Source organism: Passer montanus, unplaced genomic scaffold (genome assembly GCF_014805655.1).
Source record: "Passer montanus isolate IOZ18808 unplaced genomic scaffold, ASM1480565v1 scaffold69, whole genome shotgun sequence".
In the NCBI taxonomy this organism is placed as follows: Eukaryota; Metazoa; Chordata; class Aves; order Passeriformes; family Passeridae; genus Passer; species Passer montanus.
In genome coordinates this window covers 3,361,697-3,385,030 of record NW_024372036.1, presented here as the reverse complement: position 1 = coordinate 3,385,030, position 23,334 = coordinate 3,361,697, and the positions used below count along the sequence as shown (strand labels likewise).

At 46.3% G+C, this 23,334-nt stretch overlaps 1 protein-coding gene across 1 annotated transcript in view; it reads left to right on the top strand.

Moving 5' to 3' along the window:
• The window catches only part of LOC120511842 (heat shock transcription factor 2 binding protein), a 49,387-nt gene extending 32,136 nt beyond the window's left edge, over positions 1 to 17,251 (top strand). The window contains exon 8 of the mRNA XM_039729420.1: positions 16,910 to 17,251. Within this exon, the coding sequence (XP_039585354.1) occupies positions 16,910 to 16,917 (8 nt within the window). The 3' untranslated portion in view covers positions 16,918 to 17,251. The remainder of the gene's footprint in view (positions 1 to 16,909) is intronic.
• Positions 17,252 to 23,334: the final 6,083 nt, after the last annotated feature.

Genomic DNA, 23,334 nt, shown 5'->3' with positions numbered 1-23,334 from the left:
AAACTTCATAGGATTTAAATATTATGATTGGCAGGCAGCTTTAGAGGGAGACCACGGTAAAATATGTAAGTTAAGGTATAGGGCATCTCCCTTTAGGCTGTTTGCAGAATGATGGATGTTCGGAGTTAGAAATATAATAAATCAGCTTGAAATTACTTGGCTCAGATGCTGCAGATGGCAACAGTCTGATTTGGGGCTGTGAAATGAAGATTAAGATCTCACATACACGGGTGGATTGCACGGGATTCTGCCATGTCTGATTCAGCACCACATTGAACTTACCAAGTGCAGATTTGTGGAAGGCTTTAAATCTTCTGTGAAGTGTGTTTTCTTTGGATTTGTTTTCTTATCTTGCTATCCTAGTTAATCCTCCTAGAGTTTAATCCTAAAGGGATCAAAATTATAATTGGTAGTTTCCTGGAATATAAACTCATGAAAGTGTTTGATTTTAAGAAACACTGAAGGGCATCATCAACTTTGCATTGAATTATCTGCTCACAAAGGTCTTTCATCAAACTTTGGAAGCCAGTAAATAACAGAAAAATAAAAAAGTAGTTCTGTGAGCAGAAAAGCTGATGGAGCCTTTGGATTTGAGATATTTCTTGAATATTTCCCTGCCCTTCCCAGCCTGAAACCAAGACTTTGCAAGGTCAGTGTGGTGTGCACAAGCTGGGGGTGACAGGCTTCTTGAATATTTCCCTGCCCTTCCCAGCCTGAAACCAAGACTTTGCAAGGTTAGTGTGGTGTGCACAAGCTGGGGGTGACACAGGTGCTCATGACCAGGTCAGTAAACTGTGGTGATGGGCCAAATTCAGCCTTAGGAGAGGGCCTAGCAATGCATCTGCACCTCATTTCCATGTGAAATCAGGAAACAAAGCAGTCAGGGCTGTTCATCTTAATTGTGTGTCCACTGGCATGGTCTGCCATGCTCAAAGTGGTGATTTGAGATGCAGTTTTCCCCAGCAAGCTGCTCAGACCTGATGATGAGTTCTTTCAGTGTCTCCCAGATGACTTTATTTTTAGGTATAGCTTGCCAGGACTGTTTGTTCAGAGCCAAATCATCAGTGACCCACCAACCTCGAGAAGACTTTTTTCTGTACAAAGTGTTTCATTATGCAAGACTGAAAAATAAGAAAAAGTCACCTCATCTGTGAAATACAGTGCATATTTAAAAATACTAGAGGGGACAAGTATCAGAAACATCAGAGAAGAACCTGTGTCAAGCAGTTTTCTAGGAAAGTCTTTGTGTTTTCCCTAAGCTTACTTTTTCTAGGTGTTCAGAAGTAATTGAGTTTATGGAAAAGAAAAAGCATTTAAGGGAAACTTACCACAGGGAAGCAAATTCATAATAATTTTTTGATTGGGAAAAAAGTGTGACTGGAGTCAAATGATGCTGAAACAAGGTGAGTGGATAAAAGCCAGGGATAAGCCTGACCCTTAAACATTCCAGAGTATTTGAAATGTTCAAGGTGTCTCATAGTTAAATGTTTTAGTGAAATGAAATGGACATTTGTAGTTGCAGATTGCATGATGAGCTGTTAGATCATTCTGCTGTTTTTCAGATTCCTTCCTTCCCTATTCTTCATTTGATGGAGCCAGGGACCAGCGCCTCCTGTTCCTGCTCACAACTAGGGCTGTGTACAATTAATTAAACCAAATCTCTGTGCACTGAGGCCTGCAGCTTTCCCCACAGGGCTCTGTTACACCCCGTGCATGCTCTTGGACATGTCATGGTGGGATTCTCCCAGACCCTGGCATCTGGCATAAACTATTGATTCATTCTCCCCCACCAGCAGCATCAATGCCTTCTTTGCTGTTCCTTTTTCTATCCTAAAATAGGAGGGAATCTCATGCCATTGGCCCTGGAGGAAGCTGCAGTGATTTGTTGAGATGAGATGCCAGTTGTTTGGATGACTTAAATTAGGTGAGGTGAATCCTACCCTTTGGTGTGTATTTTGCAATAACAGACAAGAGCAAGTTTTCAGATTGCCCTACTGTTTGCAGACAGCATTTTATAATCTTGTGTGTTGATAAGCTCAAGAGATCCCTGTTGGAAGAGAAGTGTCTGAAGGCCTAATTTGTCTTCATGTGGTTAGTGCTAGAAATTAGGCCATTAAGTGACTGTGGATCTCCTTTGAGTCTCTCCTTCTCCTGAAAGACATCTTTTTTGACAGGTTATGAATAAAAGAAAGTCTTTGAATAACAGGGACTCTGAAAACTCAGAGTGTGCCAAAGCTTTATGTCTGAAGTTGAACAATGGGTGGCACACAGGACTTGGTGTGACACAAGGGGCTGCTGCAATTAAAGACTGGTCAACAGATGCGTTGTAAATCTCAGCTTTTATTTTGCTTCAGATTTGCTTAATTCTGAAACTCAGGACCATTAGGAAGCTTTATTGGTTTAAAATCAAGGGTTGAACCTGGACTGTAAAAAACATTGGCTTTGGAGTGTTGCTTTTTTGGATCCTTTTGAAAAGTTGGGATTCTTCTGTGTAGTAATTGATTAACTGAAGTACCTAATTGATTAACTGCATTACTTGATTAACTGGCTTGCTAGCTTACAGGAGTAAAGGGGGTTCACACAGGCAAAACATGAGTTTCAGTAGCTGTGTTCAAAGTCCAGAGTTAGTCCAGCTTTGCCATTTCCTCTGTTGCACAATCTCAGAGCTCCAGTGGAGGAGAAAACGTGACTTTGCTGCTGCTTTGAGATTATCAGTTCCTCCAGACTTAAACCCATATAACTGAAGCTAAAATTTGACTCAGGCTAAGCTGTCCAAAAGATGAAAACACTTTTTTAACAACTTGTAGAAGAAAGTTCACAGTATCAGCTGCACAATTAAAAGTGAACTTGGCTCCTTTCAGTCTGTATACATCAGAGAGCCCTGGAATGATGCCTGTTTGCTGATGCTCCAGGGAGATACTGGGAGATACAGGGAGATACTCTTCATAGTTGATGCTGGTGGTAAATTAGATGCAAAGGAAAAATAAATGAGGATCCCCTACACTTAATTCCTGCAGCTGGAGAAGTTTAGCTGTGTAATGTACTGCCCGTCCCACCAGTTCTTTGTGTGGTGGCCTTCTCAGGCTGGTGTTCAGGCTGGACCATGATCTGGCAAACCTCGGTAGAAGAAAGCAAGCTGGTGGCTCTGTACCCTGTGCTGAGGGACAGGCATGGCAGCAAGAGGGGCTGGCATCTCTGGAGGGCACTGTGAGAGCTTGGGTGGGAACAGCAAGCAGCTGTCCTGAGGGGAGGTGGTGTTTGGTTACATGAGGACACTGGCCCATTCCCAGCACTCGTGAGAGAGGCAGTGAACTGCAGTTCAAGGCACACCATCCTGTTGTGGCTGCTTAAGAGAGGGAAATAAGTCCCTTTTAAGGAAGAATTGGAGGAAGAATGGGATATGTGACAATTTGGTCTCGTGGCCACAAGTGAACTTCCAGATGATTCAATTTCAGCTGGTTGCACCAGTCATTTAGCTGCTCCTTTGAGTTATCATTTGCACTTGTGATATGTGCTGATTAGCACAAATTGGCTTTCAGAATTGATAAGATTTTACAAGTCTTGCAAATATTGTATGATTCATCTCCTCTACCGCCTCCAGTCCTGTGAGGATGCTGGAGGTGAGGAGAAAGGAGTTTTCCTGGGGAATAAGGAACCTCTTCTTTGCCCTGTTATCCCTGCCCAGTGCTCGTACTACAAGTTATGAGCTATGCAAAGCATGGCTGCCCCTTCATTTCTCTTCACAGCATTTCATTTGCAGCTGCATCTGGCCGTGCCTGTGTTGTTTGTAATTTTCTGGTTTCTATGCAGGAACTTTTGCAACTGCTGGTTGCTGCTTGAATATATGAGTTCCAAGTTAAAGCTGATAAAAAGTCATTAGAGAGCTGTGGAGGTCATAGAGATTTAAACTTCTCTGATGCTTTACAATGACCTTTACAACCTATAACTTGCTCAGTCGGAAGCCTTGAAAAGACTTTGACCAAATTGTAGTTGCGTATGTCATTTATGGGAACTATAATTTTTACTGTGGGCGTGACTGCAGTGAAAGCACTTCAAATGCCAGGTCCTTCCAAATGCACGTGTCTGTCTGTCCTGCTGGGCTGCAGGTGGGAGAGGCAGCAGCCAGGGAGGGCAAGGCTGGCATGGCTGGGGGTGGGAAGGGATTCTGTGACCTGGGGTGGATGGAGAAGGTCAGCTCTGACTGAGCTGCCTACGTGGCTTTCATGCCACCTGAGTCTTGCTTTGAAGTTGTATGAAAAGTTTGAACTTTGAGTCTTGCTTTGAGGCAGGGGATTGGGTTGGGTGTTAGGAGAGCAGGTGAGCTACTTGAAGCTCTCTGCAGAGATAAATCCCTCCTTGCTTCTGTATCACCACCATGGGTCAAAGAAAGTGCAGCAGTCACCCTGCTGCAAAACAGAGAATGGAGAATGCAGGGGAAAAAAACCCAGTTCTTAGATCTGCACAGCTTCCTCCTGTTCAGGATTTGACACACACTCTCAATTCGTGTGTCCAAATCAGTTTCATAGAATCCCAAATGGCTTGGGTTGGAAGGGACCTTAAAGATCATTTCATTCCAACCCCCTGCCATGGGCAGGGACACCTCCCACTCGAGCAGGTTGCTCAAGGTCTCATTCAGCCTGATCTTGAGCACTCCCAGGAATGGGGCTTCCCCAGCCTCACAGTAAAGAATTTCTTCCTAATACCTAACCTAAATTTCCTCTCTTTCAATTTGTACCCATTCCCTCTTGTCCTGTCACTACAGATTTTGACAAAGAGTCCCTCTCCAGCTTCTCCCTTGTCAGCCTGGGCCCTGCTGCCTGAGAGTGGGCTGGGAGTCATTGCCAAGGGGAGTGAAGTCTCTGAGGCTGCTGGAGCAGGGCTGGGAGGCTGGGGCAGACATGCCCAGGGTTTCAGCAGTGCTCCAAGCTCTTCTCCCAGAGATGGGGCAGCATATTTGTGCTCAGGCTGGGGGCACTGTGATACACAATCCTGAGTGAGTGCCCTGAGCTGCCTGACTTTGGAGAAGGGAGCGAAAGCACCAGGGGGAAATGGTGCTGCATTTTGTGGGATGCCTTTTCCAAGGAATAAACCTGGGCAAAGGACAGGGTGGCCAACCTGGAGGGCAGCCAGCCACTGAAAACCCAAGCACAGGCTCTCCTGCTGGCCTCCCCATGTGTCCCCTGACAGCCCTTGCTGACCCTGGAGGTGTGTGGGTCACGGGGAAAATGGGACTTCTGTGGGATCTGTAGCACATCATGGACCCACAAGGAGGGTGGGCAGGTGGTTACCTCTGCTTCACACGTGCAGACCCTCCCCAGCAGGCACACACAGAAACACACATGCTCTCATCACTGTGTTCTGCACTCCCCAGCCTGGCTGGGTGCAGCTGCATTTTGGAAAATGCAGTGGATGCATCATCCCGTGGCTGACGCAAAGGGAGCAGAGCTCCGCATGCACTCGGAAACTGTTCAGCAGCAAGCAGCTACCGACAGCGACTGCTCTTCCCCAACATCCTCTCTCCTCTTCATATTGCAGCAACTGTTTTTTCCTAGGGGTTTTCACGAGCATCATCCCTGCCCTGGTGCAGCAGGAGCGTGATCTCTTGGAGACAAGAGCGGCTGAGTGCGGTGAGTCACCCACATTCCAGAAAGGAAGCCCCTCCAGGAAGCCTCTCCAGCAGTGATCCTGAGCAGCCCTGCTCAGCTCTAACAATGCTGACAGAGTGTAACACTGCCCCGGAAACCTGCCCAGATTGCTTGTCAGGCACAGCCAGAGCCTCCAGTGCCCAGGCAGCTCAGCCAGCAGCAGACACATCCTGGGAAAGGACGCCAAGGGAAAGGAGGTGCCCTCTTGGCTGTAAGTGGCAAGGGACCAAATGGTGCTGGAGTCATTTCATGAGCACTGATGGCAATCTGGAGCACAGTCAGAAAAAAAGGGATGGCCTCTGGGGATCCTGAAGTCAGCTGAAAAGCTGAGCTGCTAAAAACAATAGTGCTGCTGTCAGTGTCTGAGGGAGAGGGGAGGTTTCAAGGGCAGATTACAAGCATGAGAGCACAGCGACACCGACGAGGGAGCTGCCACGGAGCCTCTGACGGAAGGCATTGGTATCCCACAAGCTTTTGTCCCCGGAATGATACACATTTCTCAGGACTGAGAGAGGGAGAGAGTGCATTTGCCATTAATTTTTAATTATAATGGAGTGTTCTGTAGTGATAGGGAGCTTCTGCTGTACAGGCTGTCTGCGTCAGGGGTTGACCCACTGGCAACCTTCTCAGTGATAAAGCTGTCACAAGAGGAGAACAGAGGGAAGGACAGGAAAGAGGAAAATGCTACTAAAGGCACTGCTATAATGCCACAAAAAAAAAAAAAAAAAAAAAAAAAAAAAAAAGGGGAAACATTGCTACACAAAATAAGCATTTCCTCTGAAGTGCCCTGCTGCTATTAAATTTCAGATTCTTAGACCTGCATTCCAGTTTCTGTGGGCACAAGAAGATTGTACAGCTTGTGCTCTACTGGTGGCCAGGAGCTGTTGTCTCCATGGCTCCTGCTGGGGCAGGAGATGCAGCCCTGGGGCCTGAGATAAACTGCTGGGCTTATCTTGGGCTTGGGGGATGTGGATTCAGTCCCCTGTGCAGTCACAGACCTCCTGTGTACACAGGTAAACCGAGTGGAGCAAATTTGCTGAGGTTCTGAGCTTATGTTTGAGCATTCCTGAATTCAGAGAGAGTGTGCTGGTGTGTTCAGTCCTCCAAATCAGTTTTCTGCTTTGGTTCTCTGTTCATTTCCCCTCCTTCCTGCCTTGGCCTTATCATTTTTACCCAGATTGCAAAAGTCTTTGGGGTAAGTAAGTGAAGTGTCTGGCAGGCACAAGGAGGATGATTCTGCAGTCCAAGTAATGAGTGGCTGAGGGAAGGAGAAGAGGGGGCCTGAAATGTTGAGGATACCCAGTTCTGCTCCCAGCCAGTCGTGTAGCTGTGACATGGCCTCTGCTGTCCTGATGGCCCTCCTGTGGCAATCAGTGATATCAGAATAGAGACCCCTGCCAGCTGGTACAATAACCCATCTTAAGTCCTACAAGTCCTTTCCAGCCCAGGAGATGTTGTTCCTGCCAGGTTACCAAGAACCCTGTGGAAAAAGAGGCCCTGGGCTTTCAGCTACTGCCTATCTGCAGCCCAGCTTGCTCACAGCACTCTCAATTTGTGTGAACTCTCTTTAGCTCATGCTATGAAAACCTAATGTGGAAGAAGCCAAAAGGAGCAGCTCCTCTATTGCCCAGAGTGTTCCTGCTCTCACTGCCATAGATTAGGGGAGGGAGAATTTCTCCGGGCCTGTGCTCCTCTGCCTCTCAGAAGGGAGACTGCTAAGATCCTAAATAAGGATGCAAAGATTCTAAATTAAATGCTAAAATCCTAAATGAGAACTAAACAATCCCTCCTGGAGATCTTGAGGGAAGACAAAAGGACAAAGGGCATTCTGGAACTAAGAGGAAAGGAAAAAAGAAGCTTGCTTCCAAGGACTCAGCCCTTAAGCACAGTGACGTAGAAAGAAGGAGATTCTGTTTACGGAGGAAGTGAGAAAGGAAATGAGGGTGGGGGAGGGATAAGCAGTTAGCCAAGGAAAGCTTGTCCTTGGGGACAGAGCAGAGAGGTAGGCCTGTTCCCTGGGGAGCTCTCCCTGGAGCAGAAACCTCTGTGGGTGGCTGCACTGCCTGTGGGCCAGGCTTTGAGGAGACCTCTGTGGGCTGAGCTCTCCTTCCTGCTGCAGCACAGCAGAGCTGGCTCCCTGCCCTCCCCTGGGGGGATCCTGCCTGGGTGCTTTTGGAATGCTGAACCTGTTCGTTCTTAAGAGCTTAACTTCCCTGGAAAATAAAAAGTATAGTCAAGGAGTAGGCAGCCTAAGATTTGGAGTGTGTCTTAGGAACTGGAAAGTGTCCCATGTGTTTTGTTTCTGATGCTAGTGGGAGCCTGGAGAAGCTGCTTGGGTCTGCAGCATTGTTCTGCCTGTGGATAGCACCTCCCAGGCCTTCAGGCAGGCACAGCCTGTGGCAGTGCTGCTCCTACACCTCATCCCCCAGTCAGGTCTCAAAACATTCCTTCCTTTCACAAGGAGCAACCTCCCCATCCTGCTGAGCCCCCGGTGCCTTTGGCCTGTGTGTCTGATCAGCTGGCAGCAGGGAAGCTGCAGTGATGCCACCCCTGAGGGGCTGCAAAGCCTGTCTTCACCAACCAGGCTGGCATTTCAGCTCCTCTGCATCAGCAGTGAGCACGGACTGCAGCAGGGGAAAAAGGGAAAACAGCAGCAATAGTGCCCAGAGAACAGCAGCAATAATGCCCACAAAACAGCAGCAATAGTGCCCACAAAACAGCAGCAATAGTGCTGCCTAGAGTTACCTGGCCTGTCTTGGGCAACAGGGCCAGGGCACCAGGAGCTGCCCAGTTGTGGCAGGATGCCTTCTGTCTGCCCCATGGCCACAGCCTGCAGAGGGGAAGGCAGGCAGACAGGTGAGTGCTGTGAGCTTCTCTTTATCCAGACCCTCTCCCAAGGGCTCTCTGTGGTTCCCTTCCTTTGTCTGCCCTGCAGGGGATGCTTTGTTTTTTTTACCTTAAAAATCTCACTGTCCTTGAATTCAGAATAGTAGCCAAGGCCAAGGATACAACAACAGGGGCAGGGAAGGTCTCTTCCTGATTGTTGTCTGATGATGGGAATATTTTTGCATTTCTTGCCCTTTTTACTCGTTTCCATAAAGACAAGCATCTTCCTCTGTTCTGCTCTCTTTCCTCCCATGGCCATAAACACTGGAAGATGTGGATGAGCCTTTGCAGTGGAAAAGGCTGAGAAGTGCTGTGTTGGCTCTGGTCAGCAGCACCTGATGCTAGTCTGATTTGGAGTTGTGTGATGGGCTTGCAGAAAGCACCTTCAGCATCATGCCCTGCCAGCTATCAACTGCAGGGCTTCAGGAGCGTGTGCCACAGGGGGCCAGGACAATGTCAACCATGAAATGCTACAGGAGTAGCACCTAATGTGTCCTGTTTAACAGAATTTCTGCCCAAAGCCAGAACTAACCTGCAGGGGAGTTGTGAGCAGGCAGCTGGCTGGGTTTGGGGGTGACTCAGCTTGCTGAGCATGTGTGCCCTCAGATCTGGTCACTTCCCGCCTCCTGCCTGACTTCTCTATCTTACAAAAATATTTGAAGAACTAACTGAAAGTATGTGCTCAACAGCATGACACAGGGTATGGGTTTCTGTGGACAAGCCAGGTAATTCTCTTGAGAAAACCAATGTGGAATGTTTGGGGAAAAAAGTTAGATTAGGTTTTACTCTTTCTCTTTTTACTCATTTGCGGTGTAAGACTCACAGAGCAAAGCCAACAGCACAAAAGGACAGAAGTGGGACTTTGCCAACAGAGAACTGAAGCAGAATGTAACCTCAGCACTGATGAATGTAATTTTCCAGATGAGAAGCACTGAAAGGCATTCCCAAGCCATTACAAACACTGCTCCTCACCTGTCACTTAGGCAGAGCCAACCCCTGTGTGAGTGCTACAAAGCAAATCTCTGCCAGTGTTGCTGCTGTACCAAGGGCTCTGCATTTGCCTGTGTACCCTGGAGTGTATCTCTTGGCTCCTGGGGTTGGGATGCTCTGGAGTTCATCCCAGGCAGTTAAAAGGAAACTTGCCTGTCCTTCCAGGAAAGTCTCAGAGAAAGCAGTGGGAGATTTTGAAAACTGATTTCTTTCTTTCCATGCCTTCTCTGTGCAGAGCAGCAGCTCAGGGCATCACTGTTGCCCTTGACCACACCAGCTAGTGGAATTTCCCTGAGCCAGAGTCCTTCTAGGTGGAAAGGTAGTGGGATAAGAATGAAACTTGTATGTCTGCAGAGAAAACAATTATTGGTGAGAAATTCACCTTTTGATGGGCATTTTTTCCCAAAACCTGGCTCTGTAGAGTTTTTCATAGTAGGTAAAAATATATCCCTGTGCAATGAGTGCAAATGCACTTCTTGCACCTCTAAGGTGCCTCTCCCTGCAGGTGAGGAAGAATTTGAAGGTTTCTGTAGTGTATCTCAGTGAGGATGTGCCACTGATCCTTGCTCCAGCAGAATTAATATTTGCTCCATCTATTTAGAGATGAATTGGGAATTCCAGCAGCTGCCATCTCAGAGGAGCACTGCAGAAGGGTATGGTTAAAATCCAACATTATGTGGAGCTCCTGGGAAGGCATCTCTCTCCTAATGATGACATTTTTTAAAACACTCTAAAGGCTTGATCTTGGTCCCATTGGGCATTTTGCCATAGATCTTAATGGCTCTGTGGCTGATCTCTTAATCTCCAGTGCACCTGTGCAAACTTGACAGTTTATTGCAATTTCATGCTTTTTGGAAATCGTCTCACACTAACGCCATCAGAGAGAGCAATTTTTAAGGTCATTAGCTCAGGACATAGCAAATAAGTACTGAGAGAAAACAATCTGTAAATGTCATATTTGTTTAACACACAAAGTAGCTCCTGAAGAGCAGTTATCCTTATGTCTAGAGACAGCATGAAAATTGCATCCTGTGGCTTGAAAATATGGATTTGTTGAAAGAGAGAGGAGTATATATAACATGGCTGTTTGTCTTCACTGCTCTCTTCCCTATCTCCTCATTGTTCCCCATGCATCTGTTGTTTGACTTGTTCAACAATATTCTTAAATTTTTGGACTACAGACCAAGGCTCAAGGAATAAATAAAGACCTTTAGGTTCTGATGCTGAGATTTTATAAGAGGGTTGGGGTTTTTTTCTTCTTGAAGGATAAATAGTACTTTTTAACTGCTATTCCCAATAAAAGAATTGTGGTGAGTGGGAAGTGTTATCCTTTCTCCGCATCAGTATAAAAGGCAGGTCCACTGATGTAACCTGATGGAAATGCTCTCTGAATAAAAAAAAAAAGAAAAAAAAAAAGGAAAAAAGAAAAAAAAAACACACACACACACATAAAAAAGCCACCAAAAAAAGGGCAGAAACAGATGAAATTTTTATCAACTGAATCAAGCCTGTGCCATCAATAACTCTAAAAAAAAAAAAAAAAAAAAAAAAAAAAAAAAAAAAAAAAAAAAAAAAAAAATCACACATTAAAAAAGCCACCAAAAAAGACAGAAACAGATGAAATTTTTATCAACTGAATCAAGCCTGTGCCATCAATAACTCTACTTTCTGTATTGTGTTATGATTCCATGGATAAGAGGCTTTGTTCTCTCTGTCACCATCTAGACTTCCTCTCTCCCATTCTCAGCACAGGATCCATTTCCCAGCAGTACTGGAACATCTTACTGTGAGACATCACAGATTTACTGATTTAAAAGAAACCCTGACTTTTTTCTGGGTAATTTTTGGACTATCTGTGGGAAGTCAATTATAGTCCCCATTGGTGAGACTGGAAGAAGGCAACCAAACCCTCAGCTCCTGAGATGAATATTTAGTAAATATTCACCCTGCCCTGCTTTAGCCATCTGACTTTATACATTTTTCAGCTCTACAAAGACTGACTGCAGCCCCAAGTGAGTCATTTGAAGCACCCAAGTGTTTCTTGGTTGATAGACTTAGGCCTCCTAGGGATTAAATACAGTGGTGTCCAAGATAAATGGGGTGAAATATGCACTTCTTTATGTGCTGCAGGAACACCAAGTTATCAGCAAGCCAAGATAAGTTTCAGTAATGGATAATTATTACAAGGCATTGTGTCACACTTGGGCTAAGCATGACAGGAATTTCCCCAGTGTAAAGAGATGTCAATGTTTGCTGAAAGTATGTGCATTTTTCTTGCCTGCTTAAAATATTTGTTTGCTCATTCTGGAGTAAGTTAACACTGTAAATTTACATTTTACAATGTAAACATTAGTCCACTAGCTAGTTTTTCTTTTTTTGGCCAAGTTTCTTTAAATATTAGCAACATGTTTAATGGTTGCTTTATTCATTTCAGTTTCATACATTCCTCCAATTAATCTTGTAACTCAGCAGGGTGGTTGAGGCTTGAAGCAGGGCTTCACTCCCGTTATGATGACGTCTGTTTGCTTTTATCAAGCCCAGTGACTCAGTTTCAATTGATTTGTACATCCAGAGTTTCAGCCACTCAAGGGTGTAGATGCAATTTCAAATCAGGAGACACAAACTGAAGTGAATATAGAAATGCTGTTGGTTTCGTCATGGCGGGGGATTCGGCCTCTTTGAAAATTCAGCTCCTGCAAAAGGCTTGAAGTTTTGTTCAGTGGAAGTGTGAAATGCCAGGACTGGCTGTTCAAGTGGCAGGTGCAAGAAGTCAAAACCTTTTGGATGCTGAACAACCTGACACTCTGCCACAACTCACCTCAGCAGCAACCCAGACATTCCCACCCAAAATGTGAGACAGCAGCAAGAGCAGTCCTTGCACAGGCAGGTTGTTTCCATGTGCTGGGACTGTGCAGGCACAGCTGTGTCAGGTGGAATCACAACCCATAAACCAGATTCCCATCTCCAGCAGGGAACACCACCAACTGCTCTTAGGGAAAATGCTGAAAGTCTGGGAAATAGAGACTTCTCTTGGGAAGAGGAGGGGGATAAGATATTTGTTCCTGAGCCCTGTTGTTTGCTCTGGAGCATGAGCTGACCCCTTGGCTTTAAACAAACATTCCTTGGCCACTGCCCCACATTCTGCCAGGAGAATACCCTGCAATGTCTCTCCTGCCCCAAAACAACCCTCACCATCATGCCCAGTGTGAGTGATGCCTTTTCAGGCTACCTAAAAACAGAGACCAGTCAAAATTACAGAATAAAAACCAGTTACATTTATTGAAGGGCCTTCAGGTACATGTAGGGTAGACAAATCCACCCAGGAGCAACACCCAAAATGGACAATGGGTCATGGATTTTGACACTTTTATAAATTTGGTGCATTTGCACATTGGGGGTTCATATTGCAATTACACCTTCAGGTAATGAAGTCATTGACCCCAAATTTGCTCCCCTCCAACTCAGTTTTGTTTACATTTCTCAGGGCCTGAGACAGTGAGGTGTCCTTTATTCCCAGGCCTGGAGAGGAATTGTGTTGTGTGACCAAAATGGGCAAGCAGCGGCTAACACTCTGTATGGAGTTTAGAGCGATACACTGAAGAATTGCAGGATTACAAATACAAAAAATACAAAAGCCAAAATCCTAAAGCATCCTGAGGGATCCTGAGGGATCCTGAGGCCAGCCCGCCCCTGCTGTGTGCCCCACAGCCCTCAGCCGGCCCTGGTGCACTCTGTCCCTGCCTGGGCCCAGCTCTGCCAGCCATGGCTCGGCCATGGAGCAGCTCTCCCCCTTGGCGGGTGTTGTAGATGCTGAAGTTTGTGTGGATCCAGGAGCAGCTTAAACAACTTTGTGGAGGGAAATCCACTGAGCATCAGCAGAAGGGTTGTGGGGATTGCAGCTGGCTCAGGAAAGCTGGGACACAGGTGTGTTTTTAGGCCAGAAGGGCATTCAGAAGAGGCTGTCCTGTTCATGGTGGGCCAGGGGAGCTCAGCCAGGCTGTGCTTTCACACTGTGCCATCTTTGGCAGCACAGCCAGGGGTGGACACCCTCAGCTTCTCCCCTCTGCCTCACACTGGGCCTCAGCTGCCTCCTGTGCTGCCCACCTGCTTTTGTCCAGCACTGCCATGATGCCTGAGCTGGGTCAAACCCCAAGGATTCTTTGCTGTGGGTATTCTGCACAATTTCCCTACTTGTTTTTCTGCTGGATCCATCCCCTAAGCCAGTCCCAAAGGCAGCCCCACAGCCAGCAGGGCTTGGTGGTGTGAGGGAGTGGCACAGGGGACAAGGAGGGAGGGCAGTGTCAGTTGTCTGAGCCAGAATTGCTGCTGATGGCCTTGAATGTGGAACCACAGCCTGTGAGTCCTGGCACCCTTGTGCCCACAGGAACCTTTGCAGATGAAACCTCTGCTGATGGCCTTGTATGTGGAACCACAGCCTGTGAGTCCTGGCACCCTTGTGCCCACAGGAACCTTTGCAGCTGAAACCTCTGCTGACGGTAACAGCTGTTTGATAAAGTTAGGAGTTCTAATTTGCAGCAGCAAGAAGTAATTTTAGAGGTTATCCCATCGCTCCAAATATTCCACATCAATACTATCCAGCCTGAGAACAGGTTGCTGTCCTGTGGCAATGAGCTCTGCAGACTGCCAGAGCTGTGCTGCATCATTTGTAGTCCTACAGGTACAGATATGGAAAAATATTTCCTCTTTCTCATTCTCTCTCTCTCATTATTCACATGAATAAAGCTAAGAACCTGCCATTTTCCAGATTTGAATCCAAGGTTTTATAAAATGCCTGTGGCTTTTTTAAAATTTAATTTCTCTGTTAAGAAAAAAAGAAAGGAGAAAATGTATTCCTACATATGTATAGACATGTGAAAATATGTTTATATATAACCGCTGAGAAGAATAAGTCCTGCTATCCAATTTTAAGCAAGAAATGGTTCTGTGAAAAGCGAAGAACACATCAGTGAAAGAAATGCTGGTATAAAACAATTGCACAGATTCTCTGTGAGCTCTGATTGCTGTGCAGCTTTCTGGGAATTCAATATAGCCAGAAACTCAGCTTATGGATGGCAGTTTATGGCTCAGAACACTCACTCTGAATGTGTAGCTGGATTGGTAAATTTGTTCCCATAAAATGCAGAGATTTTTCAAGTGCTGAGTGCAGCCCCTGCTGCTCACAGATCTTCCTGTGTGTCCTGTGGAGACCACAGCACTCGACATGTGGCACGTGGGAGCAATCCTGCATGGACTGTGTATCTTGTCTGCTGTGCAGAGTGTGCATCTCCCCTCCTGCAGCCTGACATCCCGTGATTCATCAACCCTTGGGGGCAAAATTCCCCTCTGGAAGAGGAGAAGCTTTCAATGCCTCCAAAATCACTCAGGAAAGCTGAGAAGTTTGTCCTCACTGAGGATAACCCAAATGTAGGTCTGAGGTGTTTGTTGCACCTGAAAACCCCAAGCCAAGCAGCCACGTGCTGTAACAGTGCAGGGCCCAGTGTAGGGGGACAGGGTGGGACTGACATCCTGGCAGTACATTCCTCTCTGAATTATGGGCCTGAGGCACAGACCTCATTTTCTCCAGATGACTCTCAGGAAATACCCTCCCCATCAGCTATTATTGCTTAAATAATAGGGAGGGAAGTGCAACTGGATTGGGCTATATCTGAGGTACTCCACAGGGCACATCCCAAATCTGGTACAGGGCAAGGCAGCTGAGACAACTGATTATAAAGTCACTCAGTGGGCGTATACAGTTCTCTTTTTTGCCTCAGAGTTATGAGGTCATGTGGAAAAATACAGATACTTGTTTAAAAATAGGTAATGCACTGAAAAGAAATGTTACAAAATCTGTTCCTGGTCAGCATTTGTGCATTGATCTGACTTCAGTGATGGGGCCTCTAGGTAGGAAAACCCACGTACAAATGTTTGCAGGATCAGAATCTTAAATGTTAAGTTTCCAGAAAGTCCAGTCCAGGAAGGGAAAAGCCTATCGAGGGAGAGGTCTGCTGGGATTTGATTTATGAACAGGACATCCTGCTTAGTTCTGAGATCTTGCAGATACTATTCTGTGAGGCTGCTGGGTTATTGTGATGGCAAAGAAAAGGAGCTCACCCTCTCCCTTGTCTGCCAAAGGCACTCAAACCTGTCTGGGCATCATATCAGTGCTAAACATTTGGCATTTTTTGCCATGTTTCATCACCACTGTTTACTGAGGGATGTTAAAAATGCATGGCATGTGTGCAGCTCCCTGCTGGGAGGCTGACATGGCTGTCATTCATTAGTGACATGCTGTCATCTGTGCAATTAAGATCAGGTTTGATTCCATGACCCAGCCACAGAAGGTGACTGGCCAGAAAGTTGGGGTAAAAGGCAAAATGAGATAGAGCTCTTGTGAGAGTGTGAGGAGATGTAGGGTTCTTAGGAGGATATTTCCCAGTTCTTCTGGATCACTGCAGCTGCATTTGCACTTTCCACAGGCTGTGACATGGGTCTAGCTCAGCCTGTGCGCTCAGATTTCCTCTGTGTGGGAACCAGGGTGCAATGGGGATGTGAGAAAGGATGTTTCACTCCCACATCATTCTCTAGTAGGAGATAAGAGACCTCCAAGACATGCTCTGGGGCAGTGATGTTGACACAACTTTAGAAAGCTGCTTTGTTCCCTGGGATGCTCCAGCCACTGAAGGGCTGGCTGCCAGGGGCTGCCTGAAACTGTCCCCTGGCTTTGGCTGGAGCTGCAGCACTTCAGCACCTCAAGCTACTCCTCTGCTACTTAATTAAATGATGCCAGGGCACATTCCCAGACATTAAGGCTGAGTCATCTATACTGTCCAAAGCACATCTGTGGTTCCTTCAGATGTTTCTCAGGCATGGCTTGGAAGCCAGCAGAGCCTGGAGACCATTCTTGGTAGACATTTGAGACGAAACTGCCTTCTTTTGGATGATAAGGAAGTTCAGTAGACTGGAAGCAGCTCATGTTGGCTGGCCTTGGTGCCAGAGGACAGACCTGGGCATGTCTGAGACACTGTTCTGGACATGGTCTGGGTGTCTCCAGCTGCCTGTCCTTGGGATAGAAGGCTCTTTTGTTTACATAGTGGTTGGAAAGGATTTTATGGTGCTTTAAAGGTCAGTGCTGGAGCTGGATGTTCAGGATAATACAGTGTAGCTTGATGGGAGCTGGTAGGGAAGGAGCTGGGTTAACTCACTTGTCTGGCTGCTTCCACATACACCAGGGAAGGAAATATCTGCATTAGAAATGGCTAAACTGTGCTACCTGTGTTTCCTTCTGGCCTTCTGACCACTGGCAAAGCTAACTCTTTAGCTTGTTTTATTCCTGATATGTAATTTATTCACCTCATTTCTTTCTACCTGGCCCCACGACCCTGCAGAGGAGTGATGAATTTGGACACTGCAGAAAACCTCGAGCCCACCCTGTTGCCAGTGGATAATTGGGAGGCATAATTCATCCAGCTGCAGATGAACAGAAGAGTCCTCCAGGGAGAGCGTCCTCCCTACCTCATCCATCACCTTGTCACTGGCTGAATCCCTGCAGTTCATCTTCCTGCTTTGTGATTTTCCTTGGAGTCCTGGCACTTCATTTTTACCTCCAGATGAAGAGAGACCAAAGCAGAAACCCTGAGCACAAACCTAGCTGCCTTCTGGAGCTCTCTCTGTCTTCCCATTGCCAGGGTCCCATTATAGCCGTGTCACCTCTGGAATGAAGAAACTCAGGGTGGGTCTGGCTACCCAGTTTTCATTGGAAATCTCCTGTTTCTAACCTTGTAAGTAGCCTCAAAGGTATGTGGGGCTGCTAAAATTAAGAGGCTGACCCAGGACTGGGATGGGTGACATGACAGCTGCAAAGTGGCCTTTGCTGAGGTTGTTAATCTGAGGAAGGGTGATTGGGCTGTGCCAGCCACACACACATGTGGGATGTGATCAGAGACCCTCCCCAGGGCTGGGACCCCTTCCCAGGGCTGTGTCCAACGTGGGCACAGCCTCAGCTGTGGGGCCGTGTGCTGGGGAGGTGGCAAATTGGGTTTAGAGCACTCTGTCCTGGGTGAAAGAGCACTGCAGCCGAGTGACACAGAGTGCTTCACAGAAATAACATTTCTTGGCTCAGTCAGAGAGGTGTGAAAAATTCAAGCTGGTGTTTGCGCTGCTCTGTCCCTTCAGGGCTCCTGACTCTTCCCCAGGATTTTGCCCAGTCATCCCATCTCCTTTCCCTTCTCAGCTCTCCCAGAGCCATGGCTGCAGGAGTTGCTCACAGTTTTGTGAGAAATGATACTCACTTCCAAAACCTTGAAAAGGTTTATTAAGACCTTATAAAAAAATACAACAGAAGACAGAATATAGAAAATATTAGGGTGCTGGGAGCAGAAGATCTTTCCTACCATGTGCTCAGCCACACAATAGAGGTTTTGCCTTTTAACCCTTTAGCTCCTCCCAAAGTTCTGTCCATTGACTCCTTCTTCACCATCCAGTGGTGGAGCTTGCTTCCTTAAATCTTGATTAGATCAGGTGCTGCCATAGTAATGAGCTGACCCTCCCAAATGTCCCAAACCCAGGCCAGCCCCTGGTAACAACTCAAGGGGGGTAAAAAATAACTATAAATCTATAAAACTTATCTTAACATGTATACATTATATTTGCCTTTTAATTCTGAGATTCAACCACGGCATTACTCATCTATGACACTCTTTAAACAGGTTTGTGCTCATGCAAACCTCATCTTCTTCCACCCAGGGGCTCCTCTGACTCAGGTAATCCCTTGCTTCCAACTGTTTTGTGCCAGCCTCCTCTGCAGCCCAAAACTTGGCTCTCCTTCTGCTTGGTCTCATTGTACCCAAACTCTGGGACACATTGCGGTGTCTCTACCCAAAAGTAGGCACTGGGGTGCAAACTCTGCTTTCAAAGCTCCAGATGGAGCTTACAGAGTGAATTGGGATGGGGTAGGTCCCACCAGGGAGGCCATACAAAACCCCCTGTGTTCCCAAAACTGGATGCACTGGAGAGAGGATGGATGAGAGGACAAACTGTAGTGTCAGTGCTGGGAATGGGCAGTTGAGAGCCAGAGGGCTCAACAGTCCTCCCTAATCTCATGCAGGGAGCCTGTGGGAAATTGAAACAGCAACTCAGACTTCTCATGTCTGGATCCCAACCACAAAAGAGCAGCTTTTGGTGTGATGAATGAGGAGAAAGCCCAGCACATGTTCTTTATCAGCTGTCTCTGTCTGGGACAGAGTGGATCTGGCCCCACAGAGGACGTCCTGGGGCAGTGTGGGTGGGAGCTGGTGTGGGCTTGGTGGGAGGCGCTGGGCTCTGGCAGGGACACATGTGACTGGTAGAGGAGCTGCCCCTCTTTGTTCACAGGTGATTTTAAGGCGGCTTTGAAGTAGTCTGTGGGATTTTGAACAGCTTTGTCTGATTTCTGAGAAGAAAGTTAAAGTGTCTGCCAGTGGAGAGTCCAGAAGTGAAATGACATGCCTGACAGCAAAGCTCCTGAGACAGCTCTCCTGTGGGTGTAAATCAGCACCGTCCCCTTGGTGCCATCAGAGCTACTCTGGCTCCCAGCCCGTGCTCCCAACCATGCTGGGTGGTCAGCAGCACTGGAACAACTTCAGGTGTAATTGCTTCTCACAGAAAAAAACCTCGAAACTGTAAGGAAAGGCAGCTGGCTTAGTGAGGATAAATCTAGGTCTCCTCACTCTTTTTTTTTCCTTGAAGGAAAGCAGAGTTGTGATGCAGAAGCATCAAGACAGGAATGCCATAAAACAAGCAAATAAGGGTGGAAAAGGGTTTGCCATCTCAGTCTTTTTTCCCCTACATCCTCCTGCCACACAGCAGCTATCCAAATGGAGTTGAAGGAAACCAGAGGGGATGGCTGCATGAACAGCCTTTGAAAGAGCCTGGGCTAGTTCTCATCCTCATTGTGCTGGGGTTTTTTTTTCCACCAGTGCTACTACACTGATTTTGACTGCAGTGACACAGCTGTGAAACAGGCTTAATGTAGTGGAGAATTAAACCTTATGTATCTAGATTTGTTTTTCAGAGCTGTGCTTTTCTTACAGGGAAAAAAAAAGTGCCTCGAGTTTAAAGGTAAGCTCCAGATCTTCACTGCACCATGAAGATTTGCAGATATAAATCCCATTTAGATGACTTTTATAAACCACTGGAGTGCTCCCCAGCAGTAGGATTTAACCTTGGGATGTTCACTTGCTGTAATGTGATTAATGAGCCTTTCCCCATGCATAGCAGATATCTAAGCAATTTTTTGTGTATGGAAGTGGAACAATTGTCCAGCTTTACGCAAATGAGGAGCTACTTCAGTGTCTGCCCTGTGAAGAGACTTCAGTTTCAATGGGCTTCAAGATTGCACTTTTGTGTTAAGTGGAGCTGTGATCTTTTTCCAATGAGTGTTGCTATGCAGGGCCAATTTGTGACGTCCATTATTCTAAAATAAGTAACTTCTACACAGCAGAAATATGCTCCACTTGCACTGCTAATCTCTCACACAAAGGCGTGTTTGGAAGAAAAGTTATTTATTGCAAGTAATAAATGCAGGTTCTCAAAAGCATTTATAAGTTAGTTTCCAGAGCACTCCAGTTTGAAATAATTTCCTTTCAATTTTCTATATTTTCAATCTCTTTCCTGGCTGTTTTAGACCATATATTGCATACTTAATTATTCTCTGAAGGAGAATCTCAGCCATTGAAAATGGGATGTACTTAACAAAATTCCTCACACAAGAATCTGTTATTCAGGGTTCAACTATGACCTGTTCTACGAAGGGAAACGTGACTGTGTTAAATATTAATGTTATGTCGAGGTCTCCTGCCTCACCTGCTAATGGTTATAGATCTCACCTGTGTAGTTTATGAGCTCTTCTCAGTCATTGATATAATTGTCCTTTAAATGTCCTCTAGTGGAAAATGCAAACTGTAGTTAACACTCACCCAGTTTTTCTGAAATTACAGAGAGCTGGGGTGCAGTGGGATTTGCAGTTGGCTCATCTGTTTTTTTATACTGTGTCTTTTCCTCTAGATAAGCTGCATCACTAGGAGCAGAATGGTTTAAATTTGTGCTAGAAGGACCCAGAAACCTTAATTTAACTAGAAACCATGTGAGTTACCAGCTACTGAGGACTCCACTTACTTGAGGAATTTGCATGGGTTTTTTCAGGCTGTTCTTAAGTAGGTAAAATGCAAATATATCAATATTTGGGAGAGTTTCTATGATTAGTTGACAGTTCTTTGCAGCTTTGACCACCAGGTGCCATGGGACTGAGAAGTGCAACTGAATAACTTCATGGCAGCAGTAAAATGAGTGCCTTGCAGTCCTGTTTGACTTCTGTGTGAGGCTGGCTAAAAGATCCCAACCCTTTTCCTTTCCCTAGCAGCAGCTGGCTGTGGCTGTGCAGCTGCACAGGGGGACAAGGGCTGACTCCATCCTGGTTGTGCAAAGGGTTTGCATACAGGATGAACTACAGCTGCATCCCTCTCTTGTTTCATAATCATCAACGAATTTATAGTCCTCCAAGTAGGTCTGAGGATAATTAGCCAAGTGGAAATGAATGTTTCTAGCAAATAATTCATGTGCTTAAAATCCCTGCTTGTCCTGTGTGTTTGACTTGCTGATGCCCCTCAGGAACGGGAGGAGCTGCAGGTGTTCCTGTCATCTCTCTGCCTTTGGAGGGAGGGAGAAGTGAGAGTTCAAAGGCAGAGTTAAACCACTTTGGTTATCCTGAAGTCACAAAAAAATCTCTGTGTCTCTAGTGGAAATATCCACATTTCCCTCTCATTTTCAAAATGCTTCCAGGATTTCATTCTTTCTGGCAGAATGTGTTAGTCAAAAGAGGCTTTTCTCTGTTCTCTGGAAAACCTTTTGTTTGACTGCTTTGTCATCTGAGGAAACACTTCTCCATAACAAGTTTTCCTTGAATTGGTCTGGTTTGATTTTTATTTCATCTTACAATCCACAACAAAACTTTTACCCCAGTGTAACCAGTTTTCACGAAGTTCCCTATGAAATACAGGGCAAGCTGTGCTGACTGCATGCTGTGGGAGTGGGAAATGAAAGACAGCCAGTCCCTTAGCAAGGTGCAAAGCCTGCATTGGACTCAGGTTCAGCAGCTGAGCTCATGGAGTGCAGGAACTGGGCTGTGAGATGGGAATTGTCCATGGCAGATCGTAGAGCACGAGTTTCCATCTGCAGCCAACTCCAAGGCATCCATACATTGCTGGTTCAGCCCAGCTGGTTCACACGTTCTGACACGTGTGATGCTGCCTGGCTGGGATGTGCTATTACATTGCTTATAGATGTTGCTGGGTGCCTCTGGAAGTCAGAGCTTTCTGGGGATCGTTCCCTCCCCAAAAATGAGGGTGCTCTGATCACAATTTAAAGGAAGGCTGCAAAAAGCTGTGAACTAATCTGTAAAGTCGTGGCTTGCTTCTCTTTCACCTCCCTCCTCGGGACACGTCTCCAGTGTGAAGCTGGTATTAGTGCATGAAACGCCCGTGCCCTGGGGGAGGCACCCTGAAATGAGTCAGGAATTTGCTGTGTGCGTGCTTAGCACACTGCAGCCGTGCCTGCTCCGTCTGCCATCCTCAATTTCCATTTGTGCCTCTAGGAAGAGAGGAGAAATCTCTTCCCCTGGTGCTGTCACAAGTAATATGATGTCCAGAGTGGCTGCATGCAGGAGGAGAGGGAATGCCTCCCCTCCCCAGGGCTTGTGCCATTCCCTGGGGGGCTGATGAGCATCCATGCTGACCTGGATACCTGGGAATGACACGGAGGAAAAACCTCACTGAGGTAACTGAAAAGAAAAAATCCTTTGAGCATCACACTGTGGTCACTGGTTGTTCCAGGAGTGGTTTGAACCCCGTGAGCAGAGGTTCCACACATCCCCATGAATATCTGCAGAATTGCTGAATTCTCTTATGTTGCCAGAGTTTGAAGTTAACTCATCGGAACGTTTTTGGGCTTGTTCTGGAGGCTGGAAATTCAGCTATGCTCTCAGAAAGCTTGAACTCTTACCTAGGACTGAATTAGCAAGTATAAAGAATAGTTCAAGTTAGTTTGCTGATCCACTGGAGAGGTGCTCTGGTTTTTTACAGCTATTTATGCAAGAGTGTGGACACATGTATATACACACAAAGAAGAAATACGGGCTGTTCCCTTGGCCTCATCCCACTTTCCATGAGCAGAAGTGCTGCCCTGGGAGCTGTAGCCGTTCACGTCTGCAATCTGCCACCTGTCAGAGCAATCTGAGATTTGCTGGTGACAACTGAGTGCTAATATCTGCCATCCTTGCCCTGCAAATAGCCGAGGCATTCCAAGTCCCAGGCCCCTGGCCCTTGCGTCAGCTCTCCTCCCTGGGATTAGTTCAAACTCAGCCAATCACCCAGTGGCCATTTGGAGTGATTCACTCTTAGCAGTATCTTCAACACTCACTGAAACTTCAGGGGGAAAATGAGTCATTTCACATTATAGAAAGTCATATCTTGCCCTTGGTATTTCTATGTATACATGAGTGATAATCATTTATTTTTAGATCAATTTCTCTAGCATTAATGCTGCTTCCTTTGGTAAAGGCCATCTTGAGAGCCACTGCTAATATTCTGCTTATTGCAGAAAAGCTATAGGAGTTCATTTATTTATTCATGCGGTTGAATGACAGGGAGCCACAGCAGTGGCTGATTGTTGGGAGTCAGCCTGCAGACAGGGGCCCTGTTGCTAGGCTTATCTGCCCAATATGTGTTCAATAATGCAGTGAAATCATCCCCTTTCTGGCATTTGCTCGCTGCTTGAATCA